This window comes from Pelophylax lessonae, assembly GCF_965119305.1.
Source record: "Pelophylax lessonae genome assembly, chromosome: 7".
Classification (NCBI taxonomy): Eukaryota; Metazoa; Chordata; class Amphibia; order Anura; family Ranidae; genus Pelophylax; species Pelophylax lessonae.
The window spans coordinates 163,828,244-163,844,993 of NC_138774.1; the positions used below are offsets into that span (position 1 = coordinate 163,828,244).

General features: G+C 46.9%; 1 protein-coding gene across 3 annotated transcripts in view; it reads right to left on the bottom strand.

Annotated features, from left to right (window-relative positions):
* The window catches only part of XIAP (X-linked inhibitor of apoptosis), a 77,427-nt gene that overhangs the window by 39,035 nt on the left and 21,642 nt on the right, over nucleotides 1–16,750 (bottom strand). For 2 of the 3 annotated variants that reach the window (XM_082262554.1, XM_082262552.1), the window contains exon 2: nucleotides 3,361–4,248. In XM_082262554.1, coding sequence (XP_082118680.1) covers nucleotides 3,361–4,225 — 865 coding nt within the window. In that variant the 5' untranslated portion in view covers nucleotides 4,226–4,248. Of the gene's footprint in view, nucleotides 1–3,360; nucleotides 4,249–9,116; nucleotides 9,316–16,750 lie in introns of those variants that run through there. The other variant, XM_082262553.1, reaches the window with a different exon arrangement.

The window sequence follows — 16,750 nt, forward strand, 5'->3', positions numbered from 1 at the left end:
AGACGGCAAAACAGCCTCAGAAAGGCTCAGCCACGTGACCTGAAGGCTAAATACAGAGGTCCCCTGTGGACATCTAGGCAGGAAACATAACAGAAAGCATCATACATTTCCACTGCCACCCAGGTACCCATCAGCAGTCCACAGACACAGGGGAGATACGTCAAAATACACTTGTGGCATTGACAGGTGCCAGATTGTCCTCCCTGAACGATAATGCAAGGAAGGTGGCAGAGAACACCAACAGTGCACCACCAACTCACCAGGCCCTGGCATCCCCTTAGTGCCAGAGCCTGCCTGGCTGCGGTGAACTCCCCACTAGAAGGGCTACTCCACCCTGTCTGACTGGTAGATGACAGCAGCAGCTCTGCCCAACCAAAGGAAGGACACAACAACATACAGTCAGGCCCATAAATATTGGGACATCGACACAATTCTAATCTTTTTGGCTCTATACACCACCACAATGGATTTGAAATAAAACAAACAAGATGTGCTTTAACTGCAGACTTTTTAATACTTTGTTGCAAATCCTTTGCAGTCAATTACAGCCTAAAGTCTGGAATGCATAGACATCACCAGACGCTGGGTTTCATCCCTGGTGATGCTCTGCCATACCTCTATTGCAACTGTCTTCAGTTCCTGCTTGTTCTTGGGGCATTTTCCCTTCAGTTTTGTCTTTAGCAAGTGAAATGCATGCTCAATCGGATTCAGGTCAGGTGATTGACTTGGCTATTGCATAACATTCCACTTCTTTCCCTTAAAAAAAAATATTTGGTTGCTTTCACAGTATGCTTCGGGTCATTGTCCATCTGCACTGTGAAGCGCCATCCAATGAGTTCTGAAACATTCGGCTGAATATGAGCAGACAATATTGCCCGAAACACTTCAGAATTCATCCTGCTGCTTTTGTCAGCAGTCACATCATCAATAAATACAAGAGAACCAGTTTCATTGGCAGCCATACATGCCCATGCCATGACACTTCCACCCCTATGCTTCACTGATGAGGTGGTATGCTTTGGATCATGAGCAGCTCCTTTCCTTCTCCATACTCTTCTCTTCCCATCACTCTGGTACAAATTGATATTGGTCTCATCTGTCCATAGGATGTTGTTCCAGAACTGTGAAGGCTTTTTTTAGATGTTTAGCAAACTCTAATCTGGCCTTCCTGTTTTTGAGGCTCACCAATGGTTTACATCTTGTGGTGAACCCTCTGTATTCACTCTGGTGAAGTCTTCTCTTGATTGTTGACTTTGACACACATACACCTACCTCCTGGAGAGTGTTCTTGATCTGGCCAACTGTTGTGAAGGGTGTTTTCTTCACCAGGGAAAGAATTCTTCGGTCATCCACCACAGTTGTTTTCCGTGGTCTTCCGGGTCTTTTGGGGTTGCTGAGCTCACCGGTGCGTTCTTTCTTTTTAAGGATGTTCCAAACAGTTGATTTGGCCACACCTAATAATTTTGCTATCTCTCTGGTGGGTTTGATTTGTTTTTTCAGTTTAATGATGGCTTGCTTCTCTGATAGCGACAGCTCTTTGGATCTCATATTGAGAGTTGACAGCAACAGATTCCAAATGCAAATAGCACACTTGAAATGAACTCTGGACCTTTTATCTGTCCTTGTAAATGGGATAATGAGGGAATAGTACTCACCTGGCCATGGAACAGCTGAGCAGCCAATTACTTTTGGTCCCTTAAAAAGTTGGAGGCACATATACAAACTGTTGTAATTCCTACACTGTTCATCTGATTTGGATGTAAATACTCTCAAAGATGAAAGTCTGCAGTTAAAGCACATATTGTTTGTATTATTTCAAATCCATTGTGGTGGTGTATAGAGCCAAAAAGATTAGAATTGTGTCGATGCCCCAATATTTATGGACCTGACTGTATCTCAGTCCTCTATTGCACTCCCCCATCTTCACAGAATTCCTTAGGGCACAATACCATGGGAGAGGTTGAGCCCTCTCTTTAATGTTTTTTGCAAAACCCCCAGGAAGGGGGTACTGCCCGACAAACGCCCATGGCACAAACAGGGGAAGGGGAGAACCCTAGAATTACCACTTTCAGCAGTTGTGGGAAGAGGAGGCCCAGTGTCAGATGCGACCCGCTCCCACAGAGTGAGACGCTGGAAGGGCACCAACAAAAAGGCTGCCGTCAGGGCACAAAGAAGATGGCCACTGGCAGGGCTCTAGCAAACCAGCTGCATCCTCATTCAACAAGGCTGTGCAACTGCCCGCCTAGCTTTCGCTCCACAGGGAGCAGCACTGGCTTCCAGTAGACCGTAATGAAGGGCAAATGCCCAAAGTCAAGATGGCAGGTGCCATGGCCTGCCCAGTAGGCCAAAAAGCCAAGGCCATAATAGACTGCCAGCCCGACTGCATGATTCGCCCACCCGTGGAAGGGGTTAGTTGAAAACCTGGGCCAGGGAATGTACTCAAGTGCATCCCTAGCTTGCAGCTGGGAGTGCCAAAATAACACACACTTGGGTATCAGATAAATCCACACATTTCAGGTGCCTTACTGCCACCATTTGGTATCCACCCACAGGGGAAAAAAATGTGAGAACACACGGAAAAACAGTTCACCCCAGCACAAAACAACCAGGGATGCTCGCGTCCATCAGGGGACCTGGGACAGGTGGATAAAGGCGGGTTGCATGCAGACCTCGACTAAGGCATGGTGGAGCGGAGAACCGACAAGGACCAACCACCCCAGGGAGTAACATGCCCAACACCGTATCAGTTAAGGGGGGGGGGGGGGATTTCTGCTTACAGATCCAGGGGAACGTAAACATAACACTCCCGAGACAGTGTGAGGGCTATCAGCCAGGGTAACACTGTGGCTTGGACTGCAGGCGCACGGTCATATATGTCCCTGTAAGATATTTAACTCCCTGGCTGCCCTGAATGGGGCTGTCGCAGGTGACCCAGCAGTCTATATTATCTATCTCATACCCAGCCTGGGTCTTGATTAAAGATCTCCGCAGTATAAATAATAAAAAAAAAAAAAAAATTAAGGAAAAAAGGTATGGAACAACAGGTTCCAACAGAGAACTATGTTCTTGCTCCTGAAACCCTATACATAAATAACTGGCTTGCTTATAGCAAAGAGGGGGTTTATACCAGCCGGGACAGCCCAAAGGTGGTGCTGTATTCTTTTTCAGCCTAGTGTCCTAATCCTTTAGGTAGCATTATAAACTTTATGGTCAAGAATGAAGAGAAGCTGTGTTTGTCAATGAACTTAAAAGAAATGGATGTCAACGCCCATCCAAATGAAGCCTTAGCAAACTCTATTTATAGTCAACATTTCATCAACACAGTAATAGTCATTTTGTCACAGCAATACATTTTCTTACCAGTGCTAAAAAATCCAGCTTTTGAGAGTGTCTCCTTGCTGATGGGATAAGTCCAGTTAGCAAAGCTGTCCAGTCGAGCTTTGTACTGACTCATTGCTGGATGATCAGGAACCTCAGAACCTCTTCGGGCACTGTAGGGTATGCTGCTGGATTCAAGAGCTACATTCCCAACATCCCTCCCTAGAACAAAAAAGCAGTCTGGAAAATGTCTACGATGTTCATTCCACGCTATGTCCCCAGGTTCCCAGTTCATTAGCTTTCCACCACAACAGAAACACTTGACTTGGTCATTACAACCGGTGTAAAAAAGTCCTGCATTTGCCAAATCCTTTGGTATAACATGAACATAACTTGGCCAGTTCTTAAATGTTTTTAGTCTTGCTTCTTCACTACTCATACTGAAATATTTAGGGTACTTGGGTTCAGACTCGTCAACAACTCTTCCCGTTCTTAATAGGAAATCAGCTTGCATCTCAGAGTCAAATTTGTGGTTAGTATCACTGGATGCACAGTTCATTTCCAAGTGGGGATTTAAATTCTGAATTGTAGGTTCTTGGGTTTGAATTAATTCACTTCTCAAAGTATAAGCATTAATGAATTTACAATTTGGGGAGATTTTCCGATGTTTGCCAACGGCGGAGTCTCCGTGCTGCCAGCCTTCAGCAATAGCTCTGCAACTGAAGCATTCTACTTTGTCTTGGATTCCAGTGTAATAGAAGCCAGCACGTGCCAGTGTTGGTGCAGAGATTGGACAGCTGCTGGGAAACTGGGCATAAGATTCCATACGAATGGCCTCCTTGGAATAGTCCTTGTCCACTTCCATGTTGCAAGCAGCACCTGGAGCTTTAGGACAGTTACATGTCATTTCCAATGCAAGGAAAGGATTACCTAAAGAGAGAAAGCCTCTAATTACAGAGGAAAACTCAGATTTAAGTTTAATTACATACTCATTTATAACTTCCCAAACCAATTTCTTAAAGAATCAAGTCTTTGGCAAAGATTCTCCTACATTTCCTCATTAAAAATAAATCTCCCTATCTGTCCTGGTGATCATAAAAAGTGAATGAAAAAAGGTAAAAAATACATTTAATGAATGTCACCAGACCAGCGAGGAAAGCTTCCAATGATTCTAAGAAGGGATTTTCCCTCCTTTCCTGTAGTTTCTCTAGGACAGAGGTGAAGGGAATTCTCCCCAGTGAGACAGACAGACTTACAAGGTTCTAACTCTTTCCTATTCCATCTGAAATGTAAAAAAATGTTTACTAGAAAAAGTGCACCTTTTGGTTTACCCATGTAGAGTATCATGAACAAAAACACAATGCCAATCACACCTTAAAAGAATCTAAGGGAACTTCTTGTTTCTTGATTCCCTTTTTTCTTAATACAGCTGATGTGTCTCCGCTGATAAATGAAAATACTACAAGTCCCATCTTCCATCATACAGGGACCCAGCAGAGTGCTCCATTAACAGGGCGATAACACAGCTGGAATTGTAGCTCATTCAATAGTCCCATAACAAAAGGTCCATAGCTTCAAGCGAGAAAACCCTTGTAGGTCAGCAGTGTGTGGAGTGTCCAAATTATCATTTATACTGTGCTCCTGTTAGACAATCTGGATTGCTATAATTATACACAAAGCGGTTCTAAAGTCTAAGGGCCAATGTACACTATAGGGGAGACTTACTAAAACCAGAGCACTCAAAATCTGGTGCAGCTGTGCATGGTAACCAATCAGCTTTTAACTTCAGCTTGTTCAATTAAGCTTTAACAATAAAACCTGGATGCTGTTTGGTTTCCAGGCAGAGCTGCACCAGATTTTGCAATCTCCACTTTTGGTAAATCTCCCCCTATATGTGGCGACAGACATTTTACCGCATAGTAAACCTGCCTGTCACCGCAAGGACACATAGGAAACAATTGTTTCCTATGTGTCCCATTCACACTGCAACACAGCCAGGTGCTGCGCTGCAGCATGCTGCAATTAAATGCAGACATGCTGCACTTTATCGCAGCGCACTGGCCCAATTCGCACTGCATGAAGTGTACCTTTTGTAGACTTCAAATAAAGCGGCTACAAGACAAAAATAAAAGAGTTGTGCAGTGCACTGGATCGCACACCACACTGGCCCCTAGCCATCCGGCAACGCAGAGTGACCGGAGCGCTGAACTGCTTCGGCTGCTCTGCAATTTACTGTAAGCAGCAGTGTGAATTCACCCTCAATGTTTTTTACCCGAACGCATCCCCTGCATTAATGTACAAATTGTTTAGCTACCTTTTCTAACCCCCACTCCTAAACATTTACCTGTCTCGTTGATCGATCCAGTGCTGTGCCTGGCTGCAGTTCTTCTCCCTTCACTTCCTCTACTCGCAGGAGGCTATGAGAGCCGTGGGAGCCACTGGCACAGCTATTGTTAGTTAAATCCTGTGAGGAGGGAGGGGGGCATGGCAATACACACACACAACCTGGCTCGGGAGCATGTCCGCAAGGCTTGCTATGCAGGTATCCACAGGAAGAAAATGCAGAAAGCACCAACAGGGGGCCACTAAAGAGGACGTAAAGGAGCACTCCGTGCAATATCACACAGAGCAGGTAAATATAAACCTCTTTTTTATTTTAATGAAAAAAAAAAAGCTTTAGCATCACTTTAACTATGAGATTTATATTATGTTACCTTTGATAAGCATAGAATAGTTGCAGAAAACTTAAATACTTCTAATTAAAATTAGGCTATTTACAGTGAAAGTCACCAGAGCCTCTACAAGGACATGGACAACAGATAGAAACCAAGAAGTGCCTTTGATAAAGGATAGATGGAAATGAAGTTTAGCCTGTTATGAAAAATTGAGGATACCTGTCCACACGTAATCAAAAAACATTACTATGTGACAGAAAGGGGAGTTGTCCCAGTACCAACGTGTTGTCCAGCCTGATTTATCTAATCTCAATACATGGCCTCTCCCCTGCTTCAACAATGCAGCCCTTCTCACACATTCTTCTAGCAGTACAGAAAATACAAGTTATATAATCGATATGTAATGTTCTCCATGGACAAGCACAGCCAGCTGGTCACACTCACCATGGCAGGTCCCAGTAACAGGTGTATGGGCAGAGATGGGAGGTCCTGGGAGAGGTCATGGCAGATCCCACGCCTTGTATTGACAGTAGACAGGGCCGGCCTTAGGTGATCAGGCGCCCTGTGCGAGCTAATCCCGTGGCGCCCCCCCCCCCCGCGCGAATTTTCTTGCACCTTTTTTGCACTTTATTTGACTTTTCTTTTTTATGATCACTAATAACTTAGCCCCCCTTACATAAGAGCCCCCCTTACATCAGAGACCCCCCACACAAAGCCCCCCTTAAATCAGAGACCCCACACACAGAGCCCCCCTCACATCAGAGACCCCCATCACAAAGCCCCCCTCACATCATAGACCCCCGACACAAAGTCCCCCTCACATCATAGACCCCCGACACAAAGCCCCCCTTACATCAGAGACCCCCCACACAAAGCCCCCCTCACATCAGAGACCCCCCACACAGAGCCCCCCTCACATCAGAGACCCCCGACACAAAGCCCCCCTCACATCAGAGACCCCCCACACAGAGCCCCCCCACACAGAGCCCCCCTCACATCAGAGACCCCCGAAACAAAGCCCCCCTCACATCAGAGACCCCCCGCACAGAGCCCCCCTCACATCAGAGACCCCCCACACAGAGCCCCCCTCACATCAGAGACCCCCGACACAAAGCCCCCCTCACATCAGAGACCCCCCACACAGAGCCCCCCTCACATCAGAGACCCCCTACACAGAGCCCCCCTCACATCAGAGACCCCCCACACAAAGCCCCCCTCACATCAGAGACCTCCCACACAGAGTCCCCGTCACATCAGAGACCCCCGACACAAAGCCCCCTCACATCAGAGACCCCCGACACAAAGCCCCCCTTACATCAGACCCCCCCTCCCCACGGAGCCCCCCACATCAGGGAGCCCCCCGCACATCAGAGACCCCTACACAAAGCCCCCCTAACATCAGAGACCCCCTACACACACACACACAAAGCCCCCTCACATCAGAGACCCCCCCCACAAAAAGCCCCCCTTACATCAGACCCCCCCTCCCCACGGAGCCCCCCACATCAGAGAGCCCCCCTTACATCACAGACCCCCCACAAAAAGCCCCCCCCACACAGAGCCCCCCCCCCACACATAGCCCCCCACATCAGAGAGCCCCCCCTTACATCACAGACCCCCACACATAGCCCCCTCACACAGAGCCCCCCCCCCACACATAGAGCCCCCCCTTACATCACAGACCCCCCCCCCCTTACATTTTTTGAAGGAGAGAGATGTCACTTACTTTACTTTGTCTGCAGCTTTTTTTTTTCTTTAAACTTCCCGCCCACACATCCCCGGGAGTGTGGGCGGGCGGGAGGAGGAGAAGGGGCGGGGCGAGGAGGAGCTGACGATCTCTCCTCCCTCCCTGCACTGACGCCAGAGGAGAGATCGTCAGCTCCTCCTCGCCCCGCCCCTTCTCCTCCTCCCGCCCGCCCACACTCCCGGGGATGTGTGGGCACTGGGCAGGAAGTCAGCGTGGATTCCGTGGAAGGATCGGAGGCTGAGCTGTGTGAGAGATACACAGCTCGCCTCACTGCAGCAATAGGAAATCGAGGCACGGCTGCACAGCGGGAGGTAAGCGGCGGCCGCGGCCTGTGTTAACCCTGTCCAGGCCGCAGTCGCCGCTCACCTCCCGCTGTGCAGCCGTGCCTCGATCACCTATTGTTGCAGTGAGGCGAGCTGTGTATCTCTCACACAGCTCAGACTGATCCTCTGCGAGCTGTGATGGCCGCACGGCGCCCTTGTTGCCCATGGCGCCCTGTGCGGCCGCACAGCTCGCACACCCCAAAGGCCGGCCCTGACAGTAGATATTCAGGGGGAAATCACGGGGTTCTCCAGCACACTACGTGTTATCCATATACTTTACCTTTGTCCACATTCCTTGTATAGAGAGAGACAATGTGCACAATGACATTCCTACAGGTATGAGGGATTGATTCAGCCCGCCTTCTTTAGTCATCCCACACTGAACAACATTCATGAAATGCACAGCAACTGGGCATGTGACACTAAAATGTTATGACAATCTCATCATCACGCCCATAGCTACGCAGAAGAGGAATAATTAGGCAAAGCTCCGAACTAAAAGGAGACAAATAAGTAGCCATATAGCTCTTAAAATAAAAAAAAAAATCTTCTCCAGCACTTTCCCCGCAGACTCACAGCTCTGTAATGCAGTGCTTTTTGAATAGACCAAGGACACAAGGTAAAAGAGTATAAAGTAAAAAAAAAATAGCTCCCCAACAATGCTGCTTCTGCCAGCCAGGGTCTTTGGAAATATGGTTCAGTATGTGACCTCTTCCCCTACCTTCTAATATAAAGTACCAGAGCAGCCAATCACCAGGCTCCAGCACTATTACATGGGAGCAGGGGAAGGTCCTTAGCCCTGTGTAAGCTCTGACACAAAAGGCTTACTTCTTGGGGCTGTAGCAGTAAGTTAATGGGGCAGCAGGGGAATATAGGGAAAGTAAGCTTGCATAATAGAACCCACAGGTTATAAAGTGATTCTGAGACTTTGTCCTGCAGGGAAGTAGTGATAAGTTCACTTAAAAAAAAAAAAACAACACCAGCCAACAAAAAAAAGAAAAGCTCATTAAAAGATAAAATTTAGAAATCGGCCTCCTTTGCTGTAACAATCACCTTCATTTCACAGCTGTCCTCTGCAGTACTTATTTTCCCCCACTAGATGGCTTGCTTCTTCCAGGCTGAATGATGACCAGTGTCATTCAAACCACATGCTCTTAGCCCAGGCCATCATGTACCCTCTCCCTGGGGTGCATCTATACACAGCCTGGGCTAAGAGAACTATGGTATGACAACCGTTTAGTGCAGCAGTAAGGATCGCCCTTCACTAATGGAATAGAAGAGGAAGGACCTGTGATATCAGATGTCAGTGCTGACATGGATACTGGAGACATGAATAATACGGAGTGAGCATGCTAGGAAGATATTCTCATGCATTTTACTTCTTATGTGCAAGAAATCAGAGACTTTTGGAAATGTACATACTATGAACTGCCAACAAACTACAGAAATTTGATTAAACAGCGCAAGGACCCTGTCTATACTAGGGCTGCAACTAACGATTAATTTGTCTGTCGACTAATCTATCGATTATTTTTATGATTAGTCGACTAATCTAACGATTATTTTTATTTAATTTTTTTTTGCTTAATTTAGTGTTTTTTTGATTAGCTAATTAATCCTGTAATTAATACAGACCCCTCAGTAAGCCCCCTCCCAGTACAGACCCCACAGTAAGCCCTCCCACCTAGTACAGACCACTTAGTAAGCCCCCCTCCCAGTGCAGACCCCTCAGTAAGCCCTTCCACCTAGTACAGACCACTTAGTAAGCCCCCCCTCCCAGTGCAGACCCCTCAGTAAGCCCTCCCACCTAGTACAGTGTACTAGGTGGGAGGGCTTACTGAGGGGTCTGTACTGGGAGGGGGGCTTACTAAGTGGTATATGTACAAGGTGGGAGGGCTTACTGAGGGGTCTGTACTGGAATGGGGGCTTACTAAGTGGTCTGTACTGTACAGACCACTTAGTAAGCCCCCCTCCCAGTACACTAGTACAGACCACTCAGTAAGCCCTCCAACCTAGTACAAACCCCTTAGTAAGCCCTCCCTCCCAGTGCAGACCCCTCAGTAAGCCCTCCCACCTAGTACAGACTGTACTAGGTGGGAGGGCATACTGAGGGGTCTGCACTGGGAGGGGGGGCTTACTAAGGGGTCTGTACTAGGTGGGAGGGCTTACTGAGGGGTCTGTACTGGGAGGGGGGCTTACTAAGTGGTCTGCACTGTACAGACCACTTAGTAAGCCCCCTTCCAGTACAGACCCCTCAGTAAGCCCTCCCACCTAGTACATACCACTTAGTAAGCCCCCCTCCCAGTGCAGACCCCTCAGTAAGCCCTCCCACCTAGTACATACTGTACTAGGTGGGAGGGCTTACTGAGGGGTCTGCACTGGCAGGGGGGGGCTTACTAAGTGGTCTGTACTAGGTGGGAGGGCTTACTGAGGGGTCTGTACTGGGAGGGGGGCTTACTAAGCCCTCCCACCTAGTACAGGCCATTACAAGCCGCCACAGTACAGTACAAGCCGGTGTAGTGCCGCACATGTGACATCTCTTAAGTAGCTGGGTGATCGGGGAGGATGGCGTTGTGGCAGAAGCTGTGGCGGAGTACAGGGGTGTTGGAGACGGTCAGCGCTCACCTCTTGTCTCCGGCATCGGTGTGGACGGTCTTGTCTCCGGCATCGGTGTGGACGGAGCCCGGCGGGGGACTTTCAAGCGGTGCGGCGGCCGGCCAGGGGGCGTGTGACGTCACGCGTAGACGCGTCGACACTTTTCACGCACGTCGACGATTTTTTGTAGTCGACGCGTCGTGGCAGCCCTAGTCTATACTGCAACTATATCCTTCACTGGATACAATGAGCCCTTTCTCCATGTCAACTTGGCTGCAGTCTGTGGCCCTTCTGTATTTTCAGAAAGAACAGCTCCTTAAATGTATTACTTGAATTCTGATCTACAGCTGTTGCCCAATACCTCTTGAGCCTATGGTCTTTTAAATACTGCAAACTACATCACTCATGGTTACTCACAAGGGCATACTAGAGCATATGGCTGTATGAGGCCCAGGTTTGCCCACAGGGGGAGGCACAGGTGTTCTGTGCATCCCTGTGCATTCAAGTCAATGGGGATGCAGCAGTTGCACAGACACAGCTGCTGCTCCCAATATGACAGCTACGCGAGTGCAGGCCCCGAATGTACACAGTGTGTGTGTTTGGGGCTGTGTACCCGCATGGCTGTCAAACTGGAAACAGCAGATGTTTCTGTGTAGCCACTGCGTCCCAACTGACACAAATGGGGCTGCCTGCATGGAACATCTTTGCATCACTGTGCGGGCAAACACGGCCCTCAAACAGGCATACGCTATAGTACCCCCCTCCCCAGTGAAAAAGGACTTACTTGCATGGCAGTGGGGTGATGCATGTTAAAAAAGGTATTTAAAGTTCAACTAAAGACTCAAACATGACAGTCTAAACAAGTCCCAAAATGATTTACCATGTGATGCACAAGCCTCATAAAATAAACAAAAAACATCCTTCCCTGAGCCAAATCCTCCTTCATTTGTATCTCACATGTTCCCCTACCAAACTGATCATAAACAGGTTCATCAAGAGAGGCAGTGCTCTCCGCTCACAGCACTTTCCAACTGCTGAATGAAATAACGATGTGCAAAGTAGCAATATTAGAAAAAGTAATGTAGCTAAAGGAGAGGAAAGGCAATTAACTACTTGACCTCTGGAATGTTTTATCCCCTCATGACAGTGCATTTTTTTGCTATTCAGCACTGTGCTACCTAAAAAGGCAATTGTGCGGTCATGAAACACTGTACACAAATGAAATTTATACAATTATTTTCACAGAGCTTTCTTTTGGCGGTATTTTATCAGCACTGGGTTTTTTATTTTTTGCTTCATAAAGGAAAAAAGAATGAAACTTTAAAACCTACAGTGTGCAGGGTTCAGGAATGCATTACGCACAGAGTTCCACTCTACGCTATGTACAGAGTGCAGAGTTCAGGAGTGCTCTACGTACAAGAGTGCAGGGTTCAGGAGTGCATTACGTACAGAGTTCAAGTCTATGCTATGTACAGTGTGCAGTTTAGGAGGACGTTATGTACAGAGTGCAAGGTTCAGGAGTGCATTATGTGCAGAGTTCAGGACTATGCTATGTACAGAGTACAAGGTTCAGGTGTGCGCTACATACAGAGTGCAGGGTTCAGGAGGGCGTTATGAGTGGTGCACTGAGTTTGTAACCCCAAACCCCCCCCCCCCCCCACCTCCTCCCATGAAGCTTCCCCACAGAGCAGAGGGTGAGAGCAGGAGGTGGCAGAATGGGGTTCCGATCATGTTCCAGCTGTAAAACTGGATGGGAGGGCCACATGACAAGGCCTGGAGGGCCACATTCGGCCCGTGGGCCTCTTGTTTTTGGCATACGTGCTTTAAACTTACTGAAAATTTCTTGCTTTGTAACAGACATTTTTGCTGTCGAGGATGTAAATTTCCTGCCATTGTTTCCTAATTATGAGAATATTTTTGGTCACAAAGTATTTTGCTATTCTGAGATATTTTAATTTCATTCCTGAGTTTGCTTCCCTGTTATGTATACATCTGATTCCTGCTATGTATATGTTATGTCCATTGTGCTTAAATATATGTATATTTTTAGTTGGTCTAGGAAATTAATGTTACATCCCCTTTATGAACTGTATAAGCTGTCCTGACCAGAATACCGTTGAATACAGACAAAGACCATACCTGTCTGGATGACTTATTTCTGAGTGCTTGTATATTCTTTACACGTTGAAGGGAGGCTGGCCAACAGAAGTGCACCTACCAAGGGGTATTACCTTTCAGAACTGGTGATCAGAAGCGGGATATGACTTAACTATCAGAGGTAAGTGAGACTTCTTGTCTTACGACACCCTGATTGTGGGCACATTTCATAGAATCCTAGTGCTTTCAACGTGTTAAGAGTGATATGCATGTTTTGCTTTTTGTGCTTTTGTTAGATTGCTTATTGTGCTGTTGTTAGAATGAAATGTACAATTTTTTGTACTCTTGATCTCCTCAAGACGCACCATCTCTCTAGAGAGCCCAACGGCCGTGATCCAGAGAAGGTGAAAGCAAGTGGGGGAGGGACTGAGTATTAGGGGTGTACTGAATTCTGTCCGATTTAAGCCATAGCTGTGCATGTGCTGTTAAGAATTTTTTGACGGAGGCTCTATGTGAGTGTCATCAGCTACTCCAGCACAAAGAGTATCGGACAGATTATCGCTACACTAGAAACCGCTTGTATAATCGCTTTTTTGCATCCAAAGGATGGGAAAATCCCTAGGTAAGGGGAAAAACCCAGATCCGCCTAAACCTCCTAGGAAGGTTCTTAAAGAAAGAAAATTGTTGCGCAAACTTGGTAAAATGCCACAATCAGCTTCAAAACCAATTTCTGAAAATTTAACATGAAAAGGGTGTATGTTGCACGGACATCACCGTGAGATTATTATTATATAAATCCTTGGGTAGATAATCTGTCAGGATGATATACCAAGTTAATGCATAGATCAAGCCACTTTCCAAGAGATGGCACAAATGAGGAGTTTCATATGAATATGGTGAAGGGTCTGTGTCTGGGAGACAGGGAAGCTTTCCTATGGTTTGACCCTGTTCCAGAATGGGATAAAAAGTATATGATGGCGGGAGGTTTAAACTGGTGAAAATATGCACTAGGATATGTACCTACAGGACCATCCCAGGCAGATAAAAAAAAAAAAAAATGTATAAATCCTTTCCTTTTAGATACAATGGAGCTTGCTGCTCCACCCCCAGGGCCCCCTTCTTATGCACAGATATACCCACAATTACCTCTAACATCACAGTTAATAGCAGAGGATGAGGATGCAGCAGTTTTTAGACCACGTGCAAATCTTCCTTGGCCTCAGCATCCCAGAACCCCGCCTGTACAGCAGGATGACAGGGATGGGGTTCCCCAGCAATCAGTTCAGGCAGGTAGTTCTGCAGGAGCCGTTGCCCCTAAGGTGTGGGATGAACAAAGAGGGGGAGCCCAAGGAGGTAACATCCTCTACGGAGGAGGGAGGAGTGGCAGCTAACACAGAAGGGAAATTTATTAGTCAGGTCCCCTTAACCTCCCCTAGTACTTTGAAAAGTGGTACCTTAATTAGGCCCAGTGCCTCCACCCCCATCGCTGGGCCCAGTACCTCTTCCCCCATTGCATGCCACTTCCTATATGCAGATTTAAAAGCACCTTACATCATAGTTGGAAATGATGGTATGGTTAAACCGATAGACATGCAATACTGCATGGACGTTTTTAAGAATTCCCCAGATCCTAGAACTATTAATAACTTGATAGTCCCAGGTGCACCATCATTGATTACCTCTATTCCCTGTACCACTCAGTATTACACTGTGTTGGACTTGTCAAACACTTTTTTTCCCGTCCCAGTGAACGAAGAGACACAACTACTACTGAGTTTCACATTTGACGAACACCAGCTTATCTGGCGGAGAATGCCTCAGGGCTACAAAGACTCACCTGCGGTGTACTCTATAGCCCTTAGTGCATCCTTACAGGTTAGGTCCCCACCTCATGGTTTTTTGTTGCTCCAGTATATGGATGATATTCTTTTGTGCAGCTCAAGCAGAGAGGCATGTAGGCAGGATAGTAGATCTCTGTTAGAATACCTGGGTAATGAAGGACACAAGGTAGCAAAACACAAAATGCAATATGGCCAGGAATCTGTTCAGTATCTGGGTTTCACGTTAACAAAAGGCACACCTAAAGTGAGTCAGTCTAGGATCTAAGCCTTTCTGGGTCTGCCCCGCCCAGCTACTAAGAAGACATGCTATCCTTTCTTGGTATTATAAACTACTGCAGGCAATGGATGCCTGACTGTCCTTACCATGATCACATACTCAAAGCAGCAACTAAGGTCGAGGCACCCGACGAATTGCGTGGACCCAAGAGCTGACGGATGCCTTTAAAACCTTTAAGTCCTCTTTGGTTTCCTCCCCTGCACTGGGCTTACCTTGTTATACGTCACCTTTTTATGTGTATGCTCAAGATAATTGCACAACCATGGCAGTGGTGGTCGGCCAGGAACACAGGGGACTATGAGACCTGTAGCCTATTTTTCAAGAGTAGTCCCTCTACCGGTACAAGGCATGCTGGCGTGTCTACGCGCACTTGCTGTTTGCCCGATGGGAATGGAAACATCTATGTCAGTAACACTGGGACATGAAACTATTTTACATACTACTCCTCACGTACTACAAAAGTGAGTACACCCCTCACATTTTTCTAATTATTTCATTATATCTTTTCATGTGACAACACTGAAGAAATTACACTTTGCTACAATGTAAAGTAGTGAGTGTACAGCTTGTATAACAGTGTAATTTTGCTGTCCCCTCAAACTAACTCAACACACAGCCATTAATGTATAAATCGCTGGCTACAAACGTGAGTAAACCCCTAAGGGAAAATGTCCAATTTGGGCCCAATTAGACATTGTACCTCCCCGTGTCATATGACTCGTTAGTGTTACAAGGTCCCAAGTGTGAATGGGGAGGTGGTGTGTTAAATTTGGTGTTATCGCTCTCACACTGGTCACTGGAAGTTAAGCATGACACCTCATGACAAAGAACTCTCAGGAGGATCTGAAAAAAAGAAATGTTGCTCTACATAAACATGGAATAGGCTAATTCAAGATTGCCAAGACCCTGAAAATGAGCTGCAGCACAATGGCCAAGACCATACAGCGGTTTAACAGGACAGGTTCCACTCAGAACAGGCCTCCCCATGGTCAACCAAAGAAGTTGAGTGCACATGCTCAGCGTCATATCCAGAGGTTGTCTTTGGGAAATAGACGTATGAGTGCTGCCAGCATTGCTGCAGAGGTTGAAGGGGTGGGGGGGTCAGCCTGTCAGTGCTCAGACCATATGCCTCACACTGCACCAAATTTGTCTGCATGGCTGTCGTCCCAGAAGGAAGCCTCTTCTAAAGATGATGCACAAGAAAGCCCGCAAACAGTTTGCTGAAGACAAGCAGACTAAGGACATGGATTACTGGAACCATGTCCTGTGGTCTGATGAGACCAAGATAAACTTATTTGGTTCAGATGGTGTCAAGCATGTGTGGCGGCAAATAGGTGAGGAGTACAAAGACAAGTGTGTTTTGCCTAAAGTCAAGAATGGTGGTGGGACTGAGGAGCTACAGTTCATTGAGGGAACCATGAATGCCAACATGTACTGTGACATACTAAAGTAGAACATGATTTCCCTCCCTTCGGAGACTGGGCCGCAGGGCAGTATTCCAACATGATAACGACCCCAAACACATCTCCAAGATTACAACTGCCTTGCTAAAGAAGCTGAGGGTAAAGGTGATGGACTGGCCAAGCATGTCTCCAGAACTAAACCCTATTGAGCATCTGTGGGGCATCCTCAAACGCAAGGTGGAGGAATGAACATCCACCAGCTCCATGATGTCCTCATGGAAGAGGACTAAAGTAGCAACCTGTAAAGCTCTTGTGAACTTCATGCCCAAGAGGGTTAAGGCAGTGCTGGAAAAAAGTGGTGGCAACACAAAATATTGACACTTTGGGCCCAATTTGGACATTTTTTTCACATAGGGGTGTACTCATTTTTGTTGCCAGCAGTTTAGACATTAATGGCTGTGTGTTGAGTTATTT